An 18,117-nucleotide genomic window follows, 5' to 3' on the forward strand; every position below is an offset into this window, starting at 1 on the left:
ATGGATTGTAGTTTAACTAGGTGGTCTAAACCACAGAGCCTAAGGCCTGCCGATCAGAAGGTTGGCGGTTCAAATCCCTGCAACGGGGTGAGCTCCTGTTGCTTGGTCGCAGCTCCTGCCCACCTAGCAGTTCAAAAGCATGTCAAAGTGCAAGTAGATAAATAGGTACTGCTCTGGCAGGAAGGTAAATGGTATTTCTGTGCGCTGCTCTGGTTCGCCAGAAGTGGCTTAGTCATGCTGTCTGTGGACAAACACCAGCTCCCTTAGCCTATAGAGCAAGATGAGCGCTGCAACCTCAGAGTCGTCCACGACTGGACATAACGGTCAGGGGTACCTTTACCTTTACCCACCATGTAGTTATCCAATCAGTGAAAAACAGGAGAAATTTCTCATTTTCATTTCTTTCTACTTACTTGCTTGTTTTTCAGTCTCAATTGTTTCTCTTTTCACCCACATTTCCCAGCTCTCTCCCCACTCCGCCACACACTTCACCTCCTCCGTGAAGCATGTGCTGTTTGCTTTATCATCACAACCACAAGAGTGTACCATGCACATGGTTGCTAGGTAACCACCCACATGGTTCCTTAGTGCCACCTTTTCATAGTGGGGCCACATACTGTAGCTGGAGTATCCAACTAGGAAAAGTCACAGTGAGTAACTGGGAAATAAGTTGTTGCAGAGTGTACATGCTTTGAGGGTGGGATACAAAGGCCTGTTCAGACAATCTAGTTGCTGACTCTTGAATCAGAGGGATTTTTTTCTGATAACAATTTCACAACTTTTACTTAAAAGTTTTCTGCTACAATATGCACAAATACAACAAACAAACACTTAAGAAGCTGGTAAAAGGGCAATGTATAATATACATACCACCAAAAACTCTTTTTTGTCCACCATCTCATTTCCATCTGTATCAAACATGTTGAAAGCTATTCTAAAACCAGCATGTGGCTCTGCCAAAGGAAAAAAAGAGGGGAAAGGTGTAACAGAGAAAAGCAATTTAAAAGGATACACCTGGGGTGATGGGCTGCAGAGAGGGTTCAGTTCACCTCACTTCTGCTGTTAAAATAAGACTGCCTAAAATCAGAGATACACCCACCCATCCAAGCATGACTGTGACAATTTTGTGTTTAAACATACATAATGTTTGGTCTCTACTTTGACCCATAGCTGTGGGCCAGTTCCAGGCAGCATGGCAACAAGGCCATGTAATCTGAAACCAACACCCCATCCCAACCACTTGAAAAGTATTGAGTCTTCACACACATGTAAGCTATGCCACTTTGTAGATTTGCCACTGCAGATCACCTAGATGAAGTTCATGGACCACTTGTGGTCTACGGGTCACATTCTAGAAACCCTTGCTCAAATCATAAAGACCACGTACCAACTTGGTGTTTTTTTTTATCAGTTCTTGCAGCACTATTTCATGACAGGACCATGGGCTGTTGTGCAGAGGAGGTGGAATCTTAGGTCTTCACATAATTCCTAGGAACCTCCATGGTAACAGACAATTTTGGAAAGCAGTTCACTAATGAGTTTTTGACAGCAGCACCCCATTCATTTAGATAGGGGGTGTATTGCATCAGTTTGAGGAATGGGAATCTTTCAAACAAAAAATCCCACACACGTATTCTAAGGTGCAATGGGATAATCACATGGAAGATTGCATCACGTACAGTATGTACTAGAACCAGCCCTTCAACTGGGATTGAAAGGGAGACGTTGAAACTTATTTTGGTATTGCCTCCTGCCAATAGAAGACCCTGTTTCACTTCCACTGTGGTAACTGACTGAAATAGTAACAGACTTATTTATTAGAAGAATGAATATGTTAAAGAACATGTTCAGTACTGCTTCCAGGATAGTGATTTAAATTGTCTTTGGTACTTTTGTATTGAATTATTCCAGTAATGTTTCACCATGGGCAGATAAGAACAAACTGTAAATTATGAGTTTTTCCCTTCTACAAAAATATTGACTCATTTTAATGAGCATCAAATGGCATGAAATGTACAAATATAGGATATAATTTTTACTTTGAACACTTACTTGTTAAGATACATAACAGAAACAGATATTCTGTATAAGAAATCACACCTGAAAAGAGCAAGGCAACAAATCACTTAAATTATTTCTCCAGTCATAGATCAATAGTCACAGAGTAAATAATGGGGTTTGCCCATACAGTATCATAGTCCCTTTCTATGGCAACTCTACAAACACACTGGAACTCCTTCATCTGCAATAAATCTCTCTTGGCTAATGAGTTAAGCTTGATATATAACCATTTATTTAATAACATAAGAAGAGCCTCCTGGATCAGGCCAGTGGCCCATCTAGTCCAGCAATCTGTTCTTACAGGGTCAACAGGATTTGGAAGCCCACGAGCAGGCTCTGAGTGTAACAGCACTGTGCCCACCTGCAATACCCCGCAACAGGTATTCAGAGGCATGCTGCTACTGACAATGGAAAAAGTACATAGCTATTGTGGTTAGTACCTGTTGGTTGCATCTTTAGCAACTAAAACGGCTACCTTATTTACATTATTAGAGAAATCCTGTTATCTCCATTGGAATTTTTCCCTCTCCTTTGGTTTCCAGCAACTGGTATTCAGAAGCATTTCTGCCTCCAACTGCGGAGGCAGAGTACAGCTATCATTGTTAGTTGCTGCTGATAGCCCTCTCCTCCATGAATATGTCTAATCCTCTTTCAAAGCCAATGGGTTTTGGTTGCAATTTCATACCCACTTGCATCAATGGGATATACCTCTAAATAAACATGCATAGGCTTTAGATTCAGGTAGGTAGCCGTGTTGGTCTGATGCAGTCGAAATATATATTAAAAAATTGTCCAGTAGCACCTTAGAGACCAACTAAGTTTGTTCTTGGTATAAGCTTTTGTGTGCATGCACACTTCTTCAGATACACTGAAACAGAAGTCACCAGACCCTTATATATAGTGGGAGGGTAGGGTGGGGTTTTTCTCAGGAGGGTAGTAGGAGATGGGTGATTGACTCAATGGGTATGGTAAACCTGTTGAATTGATGCTTCTGAATTATGGTGCTGGAGGAGACTCTTGAGAATCCCATGGACTGCAAGAAGATCAAACCTATCCATTCTTAAGGAAATCAGCCCTGAGTGCTCACTGGAGGGACAGATCCTGAAGCTGAGGCTCCAATACTTTGGCACCTCATGAGAAGAGAAGACTCCCTGGAAAAGACCCTGATGTTGGGAAAGATGGAGGGCACAAGGAGAAGGGGATGACAGAGGATGAGATGGTTGGACAGTGTTCTTGAAGCTACCAACATGAGTCTGACCAAACTGCGGGAGGCAGTGGAAGACAGGAGTGCCTGGCGTGCTCTGGTCCATGGGGTCATGAAGAGTCGGACACGACTAAACAACTAAACAACAACAACAAACCTGCTGACAACTGTTAACGACTGCAATTAGTCCAACAGGAAAAAGCAGGGGATAGTATGCAGAAGATTAGCATATGTAATGAGACAGGAACCCAATATCTCTATTAAGACCAGGTCTCTCCATAGTTTATCAGTTTAGTGATAAGTTGTAATTCAGCAACTTCTCTTTCAAGTCTGTTTCTGAAATTCTTTCGTAATAACGCTGCTTTGAGATCCTGTATTGAATGTCCTGGGAGACTGAAGTGTTCCCCTACTGGCTTCTCTGTCTTGTGATTCCTGATGTCAGATTTATATCCATTTATCCTTTGGCGTAGGGTGTGACCTGTTTGTCCAATATAGAGAGCTGAAGGGCACTGCATAGGCTTGTATCATTATGGACCATGAATAGGGCCAAACTAGATGAGATATTAAGAGATTCATGATCACTTTTTTTAACATTTATATTTCTTTCTTTAAAGCTGCTGCAAATTGGATTGGATCATGGCACTGGAGGAGTGGGCTCTAAACCTTCCCCCTCTGTTTCTCTGGTGTACCTCTCCCTGCCACAGAATTCTGCTTCTTTAGAAAAACATACAAATCCAATTTTAAAGTACAGTACTGTACGCTATTCTGGCAAGTAAGTACTCAAAATGGGTTAAATTGATTTGACTTCTGCCCAATCACATTTTTCTTTTTTATTAACGCCTCTGTCATAACTAATTTCAACGCCTTATTGCAAATACCTTTTATATAAATTACCTGGAAAGAAAGCAACATGCTTACCCACATTCAAGTGTATTGAAACTTAACATACATTTCAGCTTAAAAGAGCATGAACCGCATGAACTTATTGCTTAATACTCCAAACCCTCAAAAGTGGATTGCAGAATCCAACAACTGTTAGAAAGTCTTTTTCTTTTACCTCCCATATGCTCACTGCCACAAAAATGAAGAAGTCAAACTTGCACAACTAATCTAGCCTGCTCATTTAAGCCATCACATTTCTGGCATTTAATTTTTTTCACTGAAAGTCTCAGTCACCTAACAATTAATGATCTTTCCACACCATGCTTATTCATTGCACCATAAACAATGTTGTTCACTCTCCTTCAGACTATTTGCCTCCAAAGGGCAGGGCTTCCCTTGGCTAGAGAGGCCTCCCATAGTACCCAGAGTGCGCGCGCACGCAAAGACCCCCTGACTTTAAAATGTTCTATTTAAGTCACTTTACTAGAGACCAATGAATGAAAAGTGGCTCTTGTGAAATAGGTCAGGCAGACAAGAACACAGCTATCTAGGAAATCTCGAACACATTCCTGCTTTTTGTCAGTACTAGTATATTGCATCCTATAGACAGATAGTTCTGGATGACTGCTCTTCTTGTTCTGGGAGAGAGATTCTGGAAAGGCTGCAGGCAACAGAGAAAAATCCTTTGGGCAAATTACAGCTCAGTCTGCTGAAGGCAGTACTATTCGTTTAGGTACAAGTTATTACAGTGGCAATATAAGCAGCACAAAACAATAATAGCTAGTCAAAACAAAATGAAAAAAATCCTTCCAGTAGCACCTTAGAGACCAACTAAGTTTGTTCTTGGTATGAGCTTTTGTGCGCATGCACATTTCTTCAGATACACTGAAACAGAAGTCACCAGACCCTTATATATAGTGAGAGGGTGGGGAGGGGTATGACTCAGAAGGGTGGTGGGTATGGGTGATAGGCTGATAGCTGTGGTAAACCTGTTGACGACTGTTAATGACTGCAATAACAGCTAGTGTGAGGGAAGATCCTAAAAAGGTAAAGGGAAATCTAAGGCTTAAGGTAAATACTGTTGTGAGTTTGTGGGTGCCAGATTCCCCTGTGTTATGAGTTTCTGGGTGCCAGACACGGAATTCAGGCAATGGTAAAATATAAACCAGGCCAGTTTCTTGATGAGGAAATCACCTGGAATGATGGACCATTAGGAAAACAAAAGGAAGGTGATGAGCCATTAGGGAAGTGAAAGAGAAGGGGCTCTGTGCCAGACAGCAAATGAGAGGGTGCCCTCTCTCAATTCAAGAATCAGTTGTAGCACAAAGTGCGAATTTGAGGGCAGAGTTTGCTGTGATGTGACCTGGAGGCTGTAAAACAAGAGAAAAAGGCCATGCCTGGTTTCTGCTTGAATCAAAGGCTTCAGCTATGGAAGAAACAAGACCCTTTTGGGGGTGTTGATGCTGTGACCCCCTCCATCGTAGGCTCAGGTTGCATATATGTGTAAATAAACCACGTATTCTAAAGACTCCGCAGATTCCGCTGTGCCTCATTTTCAAAGGAAACAGAAAGCCTGGGACTCCTGGAATCTCACATTCTACAAAACATATATTCCTCTGTACCTTTCTCTTGGAGGTTACGAAAGAGTTTTGATGACCCTTTCCAAACTGGTGGAGTTTCTACAAGTATTTGATTCAATTCCTGTAAAACAGTAATTAAAAGAAAGTCGACTATGTATGTGATAAAAAGGCTCAATAAAGCTGTAATCCTCTACAAACCTACCTGAAAGTAAGTACCCTTGAACTCAATGGGACTTACTTCTGAGTAGATATATACCATATTACACTGCAGAGAAGAAAGGTTGTGGCAAGAACTGGATTAAATCCCATGGTACAAGATACTGGAAAGTCTAGGTTACAACAGCATGCAAACATTTAATAAAGTAGAATGATGGAATGCAGATTACATATACAGTCGTATCTTGGTTCGCGAACGCCCCAGAAGTCGTACATTTCGGCTCCCGAACGATCGAAAACCAGAAGTGAGTGTTCCGGTTTTGAAACATTCTTTTGGAAGCCGAACGTCCGATGGGGCTTCTGCGGCTTCTGATTGGCTGCAGGAGCAGAAGTTGAACGTTTCGGAAGTCAAACGGACTTCTGGAACAGATTCCGTTCGACTTCTGAGGTACGACTGTAATAAAAATATGCAATATATAACACCTCACTCATTCACATCAACAATATGAATTGGCTACCATTATCATCTCCATATACTGAAAATGAGGGAGCAGCTTGCCTAAGGTCACCAATCTGAGTTACATCTGAGCTGTGAATTGAAAGAAGGGCCCTCAGCTTTTGACTCTTTGTTACTACATCACACCAGTTCACCCAATACTGAATACTTTACAGTAATGTCAATCTCTTTACACCTATGAGCTATTTATACAATTCAAGCAAAGGGAAGTGCTTCAGACATTCCTCTCAAAATATAAAGTAACTGTAGATAGTAAACACACATATAAAAATTACACACATTGAGGCAAATCCTAATTCTTTGTTGTGCAGAATTGAAGCTCACCTGTTTTGAAAGAGACTTCCATTTTCTTGTCCCTAAAATGAATACAGAAATAATTACTCACACAAAATATTCAATAGCACAGGAACATAGGAACTGTCCTATTGACCAAGCAGATGGCTGTTCCATCTAGTTCTGCATTGTCTACACTGACTGGTGTTGGCTCGCCAAGGTTTCAGACAAGAGTTTTCCTCAGCCCTACCTGAAGACATCAGGGATAGAATCCAGGACTGCATTGGCTGCACAAATTATCACCGCAAAGCAAAATAGTGGTTGTTTTTTTTAAGCTGGTGTTGGTCAGGAGTTGCTAACTTGTGACGCTCCTGATGTTGCTGAACTACAACTCCAATCACCTCTGATCATTGGTCATGCTGGGTGGGGTGGGGCAGATGGCAGTTAAAGTCCAACAGCAACATGGAGTCTCACAGGTTCCCCATCTCTACTACAGAAGGTTTCTAAATCACAGGACATTTTATACCACCTGTTACTCATCCAGTTGCTATTATTTTTGTTTACATAAACCATTTTAAGACTGCTTTTTCAGCAACTCAAAACAATTAACAATTAATTTAGAAACACCAGTTAGATCAAAGCAACAATCAAGCAAACAAAACCAGGTTATCAAATAAGCACAAGAATATTAACTCATCCTGGAGACCTTAAGAACTGCCTTCCCCAATATGACTATCCCAAGACCTGAAAACTTATTTGGAAGCCCGTGTTTGCATCCTCATGCCTTCAATGGTGAGGTGGCAGGTGACATAGCCACCCTTGCTGTTGTGATGCCTGACTGCATGACCCCAGACTGAGACCCCAAAGTCTGGCTACAACTGCGCCATTCGTAACACCCCCCTTTGAAATGCCTTGACCAGGAAGGTTAGCCTGGAACTGAATCTTGTCTTTTATTGCACTGTGCTGCTTTTATTATGCTTACTTTATTATTATTATTATTATTAGTAGTAGTAGTAGTAGTAGTAGTAGTAATTAATAAGTTTGAGTTTCAACAGGCTGAACAGCAGAACAGAAATCAACCAAATGTACAAAACAAAAAGCAACAAAATTCAAAAAGTGGGCTTCCAAATATCCAATAGCAAATGGTTTTAGGCTTCCAGACCAGGAATTATAACTACAAACGCCCATACTGCCACCTTTCTCTTTCACTATGATGCTTGCTGACCTACGCTCAATTGGAGCATGAGCTAATATAGGGAAAAGCAGCCTTTCAGGTTTGTGGATCCCAGGCCATGTAAAGGCTTTAAAGGATTAAAATCAGCACTTTAAATTGAGCCCAGAAACAGATCAATTACCAGTCAATTCTTTAGTGTTAATAGTTTTTCTATACAGAAAAGTATAAAAGAGTTATTACTGTTTAAATGACTTTTGCGACCATACTCTTCCTTCAAATTGCTTCTCAAAGTACGCTTTTCCCACACAGCCTTTGACTTATCCCTTTAATCCTCATTCCCTTATTTAACCATATTCCTCCCTCCCTACTCTTGTCTCTCCTCCCCTACTTTTGATTGCTTCCCCTATTGCTTATTTTAGATTTCGAGAACCCTAGGGAGAGGGTTCCGACTAGTTTTTCCCATGCAAAACGCATCATACAAACAATAACATCAGCTTAAAAGTATTTTGCATAGTAAATTTTAGTGTGTCTAACAGGGACCATGAAACCAATATTATTTCTATTTTTAATTTTTACCCTTGATTTCACGAAGCTCAATGGTTTAAAGTTTGAAAATATCAGTACCAATATACAATTGTAAATACTTGGGATACCTAAAGTGAGCCCAAACAAAAGGGAACCTATACTTTAATTAAAAAAAACTGGAAGACTGCATATGAACATTCAGTGTAGCAAACACATTGGTGGTGGATGCACAGGAAATTGACTAAAACATCAAACAAAAGCAGTTATAGAAGCAGCACACAGAGATAAATTTATTTATTTATTCACACATACCTAGATTGAGTGCCCAGGTGGTGAGGGTTAGCTTCTTACTAAAATGCTAGTCTAGCTTAATAAAGTTCTGGAGATTGCTCTGCAGAACACATATTTGGAACGACTCAGAAACCACGCCCAGAAAACAACAACAAACTATACTTACTCTTTGGTTCATCATTTGAAACAGACTGAATGAAGTCATATGGTGTCATAAAAAGCTGCCCTTCAAATTCTAAACTGGCAAACATGCGAAATCGCTGCTCCCGGGAAGTTGCATAAAGATCCAACTCTTGAAGATCTGGTCTGCTTTCTGTGCCCTTTTAAAAAGACAAAAGAAACCAAGAGAGTGTTAGCTGTTTCGTTGACAAAGATCCTATATGCTCTCTGCCACAGTTTAAACTGGCTGACCTCCCTCTCACCTTCAATCCCACAGGTTTTTTTTTTTAAAATCATAGACTATATATTTCCTTTTCTTAACTCCCTCTTATAGTTTAAACCTACAGCTGAAAGAAATGTGAGTTATATGCATGTATTACTTTACTATAAAAGCAGCATCTATTACAGAGGACATATCAACTATTATGCCCTATCATAATGGGTTTGTGGTTTGGTTTAGTACTGAGCTAAAAATGCCTCCCTCCTTTTCATGCTGCAATTCATCTCCAGTAAAAGTGGGGAAATTATTATTTTTGTCTTTTTTTTGGTGAGTAGGTGTGTGCGGGGGGCAGGAAGAGAAATTTATTCTACTTTTAGTGGGGCTTATACAGTGGTACCTCGGGTTACATACGCTTCAGGTTACATACGCTTCAAGTTACAAACTCCGCTAACCCAGAAATAACGCTTCAGGTTAGGAACTTTGTTTCAGGGTAAGAACAGAAATTGTGCTCTGGTGGCGCAGCAGAAGCGGGAGGTCCCATTAGCTAAAGTGGTGCTTCAGGTTAAGAACAGTTTCAGGTTAAGAATGGACCTCCAGAAAGAATTAAGTACCTAACCCGAGGTACCACTGTATACAATATGGGTATGAGTAGGCAGTAGGGTTGTAGCCTTTCTTTTCATAATAAAATTGTTTTGCTAGTTCAAGTGGTGGCAAAGAGTTAAATGGTTAAATCCCACCATCAGCTGGTGGGATCCCTCATTGAGTATAGTCCGGGAACCATGCCATGCCATAGCATTCTTTCCAGAAGGATTGTCAGCAATAAATAAGTATATATTTTAAAGGCTGTTTCCACTTCCCTGTTGCTTATTGTGGCTCCACCACTGCTTGAAGCAGTGTCAAGACTGCAACCGGCTGACATCTAGCATGGTAAGCCATTCCATCCCTGGAAAATTATTGAGAACTTTCTCCCAACTCGCATAAGTAAGAAAAATAATTTCAGTGCTGTTTTCACCCTCCCTGTGCCTTAAAAGGTCTGTACCGTGTTATATTTTAAGGAGTAGTCAGGAAACTTGCCAATAAATCATGCTGCCTTGTTTTGGCCAGGCTTAATGGCTTAAATGGAACTAATCTCTTTCCCTCCATAAAGCAACTTGTAAAGCAGGGCAGAGAAAGAACTTGCCTCCCACCATGTATAAGTATTAGGACTGCTATGAATGTGTGGTGTTCTGGAACAAAGATGGCAGAAGTGTGCCCAAGTCATGCAGATTCAAACGTTTTCACAAAACATAATGGAAATCACACCTGACACACCATGCAATGAGATCCAGGAAAGGACAAAAGCACTGGTGAGGTAATAGGTAAGAGTCAATAAGGGTCCAGTTTCTATTCTTACTTTTGGAGATTATCTGATCCAAATCTCCTAGTAATTAGCGGCAAACCTCAAAAACTTCCATGAAAGCATATCCCTATCAAAAGATGTTAAGACTTTTGTTTACTAATCTTCTTGGCAATCTTACAGTGATGTTGTATCATGTTATAGCTCAGCACCTTTACAAAACTGGACACAGCCATTTCTTTCAAGCAAAGCATCACAAACCTCTAATTAAAGCCATTTTCTTACCATTATGAAAAGTGGATTTTAGAGAGAATGTGTATTTCTATGCGAAATCTGGAAGCTAACTATAATGAATTATGTTGAAATTAACATCTTAAAACATACGCACTCAGAATAGAAAACACTTATGTTGGAAATATTTTAACCTGCCTTCCAGAAGAATTACCCTATGTATTCAGCATTGTAGCAATAGACAGAAAACAGCTAACATCTTCAGACACCAAATAAGGTCACTTTTCCCAGAACAAAGCAATTCAATACTTTCTTACTCAGAAGCAAGTCCTGCTGAATTTTATCCTGCTTTCTTCCAGGACAACAGCCCAAGCATATCAATGTTATTAACTTTTGCAACGTATATAAATGAAGCTCAAAAACCATTTTGTCAACTCATATATTTCATCAACCCAGCTGTAGCTTTCTTTTAATGTCCTTTTAATTGTGCATTTATGATTATTTGTGTTCATACTGCCATCAGGGCAGTCATCCATGATCCCACTTTCAACACTATTTGCGTTTACAGAAGTTGTGAGGCAGCAATACTGCTCTATTTACATACCCTGCAACTTGTGCTGGAATCCCATAACTTTTTAAACCCCATGTGTTCTGGGGTGGTGTTTGTCCAACATAGTGGCATTGGAGAAGCATTTCAGAGCAAGTAATAAAGAGGAAGGAAGTCCAAAACAGATCCACCAACAATGCACAATTATTGTGTGAAGAACACATTACAGAACACCCGCTGTAGAAACCACCAGGTTGGAAGAGCCTGTGTGATTTACAGTAATTTGTTGGAACTCCAATAAAATATGTTTTCAAAAAATGTAAATATTCAAATGCATTTGTTCTGCATTCTGCTGCATCCCAATCTTGCCTCAGACAGGGCAATCCAATTGGCCTATCATGTTGACAGCTAGTTTCTGTTGTTCTGCCTAGGGAAGTTAAGCTCCTATGGAATCCTAAGAGAAAAACTGTGAATGAAATGACAGCACCCCACCAGACAATGTAGCAGCTCCTCCTCCAGTGCTCACCAATGTCCCACCAATGACAGAGCCCATCCCTCTATTAGTCAGGCACTGAAGAAGCAAATTGATGCATAGCAATAGGCAGTGCTTTTTTCCCCTAAAAAAATATTTAGGGGAAGTCTCATTTTCCTACTCATATTGAAATACTGCCCCTCAATGAGACCAAACTTAGATTCACAAAATGTTTAGGGGTATGCATCCCCCTGTGTCCCACCAGAAAAAAGCACTGGCAATAGGCATAATTTTGCCAGGGAGGCCCTATGACAAGCAATGAGAGAAGCTATAACTGTATTCTTTCTGACATGAGCACATGTTATCAGCTCACTGGATAAAGCAACGGGATGGGATACAGACAACAGGTTCAAGGTCCACCTGGAGGAGTAACAGAACCTAGACCCAGCATACCTTTTGCATGTCCCACAAGTAATATCCATGTTAGATAGAGGTAAAAGAAATTTGTTGTTGTTCAGTCGTTCAGTCGTGTCCGACTCTTTGTGACCCTATAGACCAGAGCATGCCAGGCACGCCTATCTTTCACTGCCTCTCGCAGTTTGGCCAAACTCATGCTAGTCGCTTCGAGAACACTGTCCAACCATCTCATGCTCTGTCGTCCCCTTCTCCTTGTGCCCTCCATCTTTCCCAACACCAGGGACTTTTCCAGGGAGTCTTCTCTTCTCATGAGGTGGCCAAAGTACTAGAACCTCAACTTCAGGATCTGTCCTTCCAATGAGCACTCAGGGCTGATTTCTTTAAGGATGGATAAGTTTGATCTTTTTGCAGTCCATGGGACTCTCAAGAGTCTCCTCCAGCACCATAATTCAAAAGCATCAATTCTTTGGCGATCAGTCTTCTTTATCGTCCAGGTCTCACTTCAATACATTACTACTGGGAAAACCATAGCTTTACCTATACGGACCTTTGTCGGCAAGGTGATGTCTTTGCTTTTTAAGATGCTGTCTAGGTTTGTCATTGCTTTCCTCTCAAGAAGCAGGCGTCTTTTAATTTCGTGACTACTGTCACCATCTGCAGTGATCATGGAACCCAAGAAAGTAAAATCTCTCACTGACTCCATTTCTTCCCCTTCTATTTGCCAGGAGGTGATGGGACCAGTGGCCATGATCTTAGTTTTTTTGATGTTGAGCTTCAGACCATATTTTGCATTCTCCTCTTTCACCCTCATTAAAAGGTTCTTTAATTCCTCCCCACTTTCTGCCATCAAGGTTGTGTCATCAGCATATCCTGAGGTTGTTGATATTTCTTCTGGCAATCTTAATTCCGGCTTGGAATTCATCCAGTCCAGCCTTTCGCATGATGAATTCTGCATATAAGTTAAATAAGCAGGGAGACAATATACAGCCTTGTCGTACTCCTTTCCCAATTTTGAATCAATCAGTTGTTCCATATCCAGCTCTAACTGTGGCTTCTTGTCCCACATAGAGATTTCTCAGGAGACAAATGAGGTGATCCGGCACTCCCATTTCTTTAAGAACTTGCCATAGTTTGCTATGGTCGACACAGTCAAATGCTTTTGTGTAGTCAATGAAGCAGAAGTAGATGTTTTTCTGGAACTCTCTAGCTTTCTCCATAATCCAGCGCATTATCGCAATTTGGTCTCTGGTTCCTCTGCCCCTTCGAAATCCAGCTTGCACTTCTGGGAGTTCTCGGTTCACATACTGCTTAAGCCTGCCTTGTAGAATTTTAAGCATAAACTTGCTAGTGTGTGAAATGAGTGCAATTGTGCGGTAGTTGGGGCATTCTTTGGCACTGCCCTTCTTTGGGATTGGGATGTAGACTGATCTTCTCCAGTCCTCTGGCCACTGCTGAGTTTTCCAGACTTGCTGGCATATTGAGTGTAGCACCTTAACAGCATCATGCTTTAAAATTTTAAATAATTCAGCTGGAATATCATCACTTCCACTGGCCTTGTTATTAGCAGTGCTTTCTAAGGCCCATTTGACTTCACTCTCCAGGATGTCTGGCTCAAGGTCAGCAACCACACTACCTAGGGTGTACAAGACCTCCATATCTTTCTGGCAGAAATGCAATGCATAGTGGATACACTGTAAACCAGCTCTTGAGCTACATAGCCACAGCAACAGATAGGGGAAGGACACATAACTGGACATTTCCTATCTTCTGATTCACTTATACAGGAGGAACCCTAGTTCCATGAAACAGCCTAGGTTTCACACACAGAAAGTCCCAGGTTCAGAGCCTAGAGTAGAACAGTTCTTATCCAGTGCTGACCATTATTAGCCCCAAACTCTGTCATTTTCCAACTGGGAAAAGGCTGCACACAAGATAAAAAGATCTGCTGCATGGAAACCGATGCCAACAATGGCTTAGAAAAGTAACTCAACAAATATATCCATTATCAATAAACCATGCATTTTATTTATCATTAAAACATGCAGTTTATTTAATCCACAATGGATCATGTCAAAACATTTACAAGTCAGAACAATCTTATACCAAGTATATAGTATAAAATATATAGTTTCCTGTCTATAAGACGCCCCCATGTATAAGACGGACCCAATTTGGGGGGGGGGCTCAGATTTAAGAAAAGGGGGGGAGATGTATCCATGTATAAGACACTCCCTAATTGTTGACATTATTTTTTAGGGGAAAAACCTACCGGTACAGTGGTGCCCCGCTAGACGAAAATAATTCGTTCTGCGAAAATTTTCGGCTAGCGGGTTTTTCGTCTAGCGAAGCAGCAATGACAGCCGCGCTTTCGCTAGACGAAAAAGAAAAAAAAAAGACGAAAAATTTTCGTCTTGCGAGGCAGCCCCATAGACAAATTTGTCTTGTGGGACAGCCTTCCGCTAGACGAATGCCTTCGTCTAGCGAGTTTTTCGTCTTGCGAGGCATTCGTCTAGCAGGGCGCCACTGTAGTCTTATACACAGAAAAATACAGAGATTGGAGCTCTTTCACTGCTATGGAACAATTATTGTGTTCTATGCTTAAATGTGTGGGTGTCTATCTGGACACCTCAGTTGTTGGAGCAGAGCAGGATGTTGAAGATCCAGTTCATTTTTTTTATTCTCTCACTCAGTTTTTTTATTCGCAATATTTATATTTACTTGTTACATATATAGTTCAGACAAGGCACTGTATTACTGTACATATGGCAAAGGGAAGGTGGAGACAAAAAGAAAAGTCACACAAGTTATACTTTGTAGCATGTGTTTTCACCTTTCCTTGTGTACCTGTGTGGGGTGCTCTGTTCTGGTAGCCCCAGTTACTGGAGGTGGAATTTGAGTTGTTTAGCACCTGCAGTCCTAAGGCAGGGTTACTTGTGAGTTTGATGCAGAGAAGAGTTAGCAGTGTGCTCAAGTTGCTATCTGTGTTGTGAGGCCAAGCTGTTTTATGTTAAACACCCTCTTTGTGTGCAAAGTGCTCTTTCTCCATTGTTTCTCATCACCAGAGTTACCCTTGTGTATATCACATGGAATCAGAGAGGTATAGCCAGATGCCCTACTATCTGAGTTGTGGTGTCCCCTGTGGGGCTTACATACTGGTGGCTGTGTGCTGAGTTACAACATATCCTAGGCTCTGTTGTGGTGACAGCTCCCACTGAGCTCCCAAAATCAGCTCCCACTGAAGTCAATCAGAGGGAAATCAAAATCCTTTCTGCTCTGCCCAGTGTTGATGTACAAGTTGTGCCATTGACAGGGTGTGGCTTTGTATTAATGGTAGAGTATAGGACATGGCATACAGATGGTCTGCTGGCATATATTTGCTGATGGAACAACTATACCACTGCATAAAGGGAATTACACTGGTTTATCTGTCATGACTGTGGTGTATCTGGTGCTGCACAGGCTTAGTGGGGATTCTACAAAATTCTAAAGACTCACAGCCTGCACAACACAAGTATAGGATTGTCCCATGAATTATTATATGATACTTTATTTCCACTGTGGGACAGATAATCCATTTGAGATTCCGACTGAAATCACTGTACTATGAAACAAACACATTCTGACCAAAAAGGTAGTAGCTGTATTTTTGTACTCAGCCTTTAGAAAGAAAAGTTGCTGCACAAATACAAAGTACAGGGACACAAAATTACAGTGCAATGATTATTATTCTGCTGAATTTTACACTTAATATAAAAAATGTAAACACTTTGTGACTATAAAACAAAAATCCTTAGGAAATTATCACTTCCAATTTTCAAGCCAAGTTCTTACAACTTTTATCCAAGTTTACTATAAAGGGTTTCTTTTTATTTTAAATGAGCAATTTTCACATTCCTTGATGCAAAGTCAGTTTGTTTGAAATTAGTGTGATTCTGTACAAATGAAGGAAATGAAGGAAAAGAAAACAGTTTTTAAAAAGCTGTGCTTTACTTGGCCTCAGGCTAACATACTATGCTCCCAAGTAGATAAAAGTAGTATAATTTTGTTTGCGTGCTGGGTGGCCAAAAGGTTAAACATCAAATTCTTAGTGTGGGAAAATCCCAAAGCAGGCAAAATTGTTTTGGTACTTAGCAAACTCTGGAGCAGAATGTACTAGTTGTCCAGCTATGTGATTTTCTAGCTAAAGGATTTTATATAAATATTCTAGATACACAAAAAGTATAAATATCTATAATATTACATTTTTTGTCATATTTTAAAAAGGGGAAAGGGGGGTTGGGTCAAATATGTCACAGTTCTGGTAGTTCAGAATCTTTTTCCAAAAATATTTGACCATACAAAGTTGCCAAACTTTCAAAGACTTTATGGTAAAACACATCCTGCACCCAAAATTCTTATTGCTGTCACACTTCTACCAAACAGTATTATGTGGTATTGCAATATATTCATTGTCTTGTTAAAAAAAAAAAGGTGAAGGACCCCTGCATGGTTAAGTCCATCAAAGGCAACTATGGGGTTGCGGCGCTCATCTTGCTTTTAGGCCGAGGGAGCTGGCGTTTGTCCACAGACAGCTTTGTACAGTATGGCTACCGTAATACAAATCCTATAATGCAGTACTTCTTGACTACATATTCACACGTGAATGTGAAAAATCAAAGGGGAAAAGCTGACCTTAATTTTCAGATCAGCAGATCAGGATTTCACCAGAGTGATTATATATTATGATCAAATCCTGTATGTACATAAAAAGACAAGGGGTTGATTTGGACATAATGCTAAACCATCATTTTACTTCCCTTTCTCCTCTCCGGCATGGCTGTTAGGAAGAAGCTTTTGCTTTTGCTTTACCACAGCTTCCTTGATTGACCAGGGCCAGACAAGCTATGGTTAATCTTATGCCTAGTGAAAACAAGCCAAATTTATACCGTATTTTTTCGCTCCATAGGACGCTTCGGACCATAGGGCGCACCTCGTTTTTAGAGAAGGAAACAAGGGAAAAAATATTTTTCTGGTTTTCCTCCTCTAAAACCCATGGTTTTTTTTTAGAATCAGCTCAAAGTTTTACAGCTTTTTTTTTTTTTTTTTTGCAAAGGATCAGTTCAGATTTGTGCAGCTTTTGCAAAGGGGGAAAAGCATTGCTTACAAAACAGTAAGCACCAGTACAGACCAGTAAGCACCAGTAGAAGCCAGTACGCACCAGCAAGTAATAGGAAGCAAGAGGAAAGCAAACCAGTACAAACCAGTAAGCACCAGTACAAACCAGTACAGACCAGTAAGCACCAGTAGAAACTAGTACGCACCAGCAAGCAATAGGAAGCAAGAGGAACACGAACCAGTATAAACCAGTAAGCACCAGTACAAACCAGTACAGACCAGTAAGCACCAGTAGAAACCAGTACGCACCAGTAAGCAATAGGAAGTAAGAGGAACACAAACCAGTACAAACCAGTAAGCACCAGTACAAACCAGTACAGACCAGTAAGCACCAGTACAAACCAGTACGCACCAGCAAGCAATAGGAAGCAAGAGGAACACAAACCAGTACAAACCAGTAAGCACCAGTACAAACCAGTACAGACCAGTAAGCACCAGCAGGTAATAGGAAACAAGAGGAAAGTAAACCAGTACAAACCAGTAAGCACCAGTACAAACCAGTACAGACCAGTAAGCACCAGCAAGTAATAGAAAGCAAGAGGAAAGCAAACCAGTACAAACCAGTAAGCACCAGTAGGTAATAGGAAGCAAGAAGAAAGCAAACCAGTAAGCATCAGCAAGTAATAGAAAGCAAGAGGAAAAGTAACAGAAAGCCCCAAATGGCTGAAAAACTCAATTTCCCAGGATCCTCAGCCCTTGCAAAGGAACTACTATGCAAAGGGCCTGGGCGGGGCAGGAAGGGAGCTAGCTCCCTTATCTCCCTCCCTGATCTCCTGCAATCAGCTGTTGAGCGGGTTCTTTTCAACACTCTCTTTCCCCCTTGTTAGCCTTTAGCTCTTTCTAAAACAGAAAAAGCAGGATTTGCCTTTCCTCCCTGGGCAATTTGGCTCCAGGGACCATGCATTCGCTCCATAAGAC

General features: G+C 40.9%; 1 protein-coding gene across 3 annotated transcripts in view; it reads right to left on the reverse strand.

The window, feature by feature from the left end:
• Positions 1–18,117, reverse strand: part of MICU3 (mitochondrial calcium uptake family member 3) — a 46,896-nt gene that overhangs the window by 22,162 nt on the left and 6,617 nt on the right. For all 3 annotated transcript variants that reach the window (XM_033159543.1, XM_033159544.1, XM_033159542.1), the window contains exons 2-6: positions 8,830–8,983; positions 6,725–6,756; positions 5,770–5,848; positions 2,053–2,100; positions 871–953 (exon numbers count right to left, since the gene is read on the reverse strand). In XM_033159543.1, the coding sequence (XP_033015434.1) occupies positions 871–953; positions 2,053–2,100; positions 5,770–5,848; positions 6,725–6,756; positions 8,830–8,983 (396 nt within the window). The remainder of the gene's footprint in view (positions 1–870; positions 954–2,052; positions 2,101–5,769; positions 5,849–6,724; positions 6,757–8,829; positions 8,984–18,117) is intronic.

The sequence above is a fragment of the Lacerta agilis genome, chromosome 9, assembly GCF_009819535.1.
Source record: "Lacerta agilis isolate rLacAgi1 chromosome 9, rLacAgi1.pri, whole genome shotgun sequence".
NCBI classification, from domain to species: Eukaryota; Metazoa; Chordata; class Lepidosauria; order Squamata; family Lacertidae; genus Lacerta; species Lacerta agilis.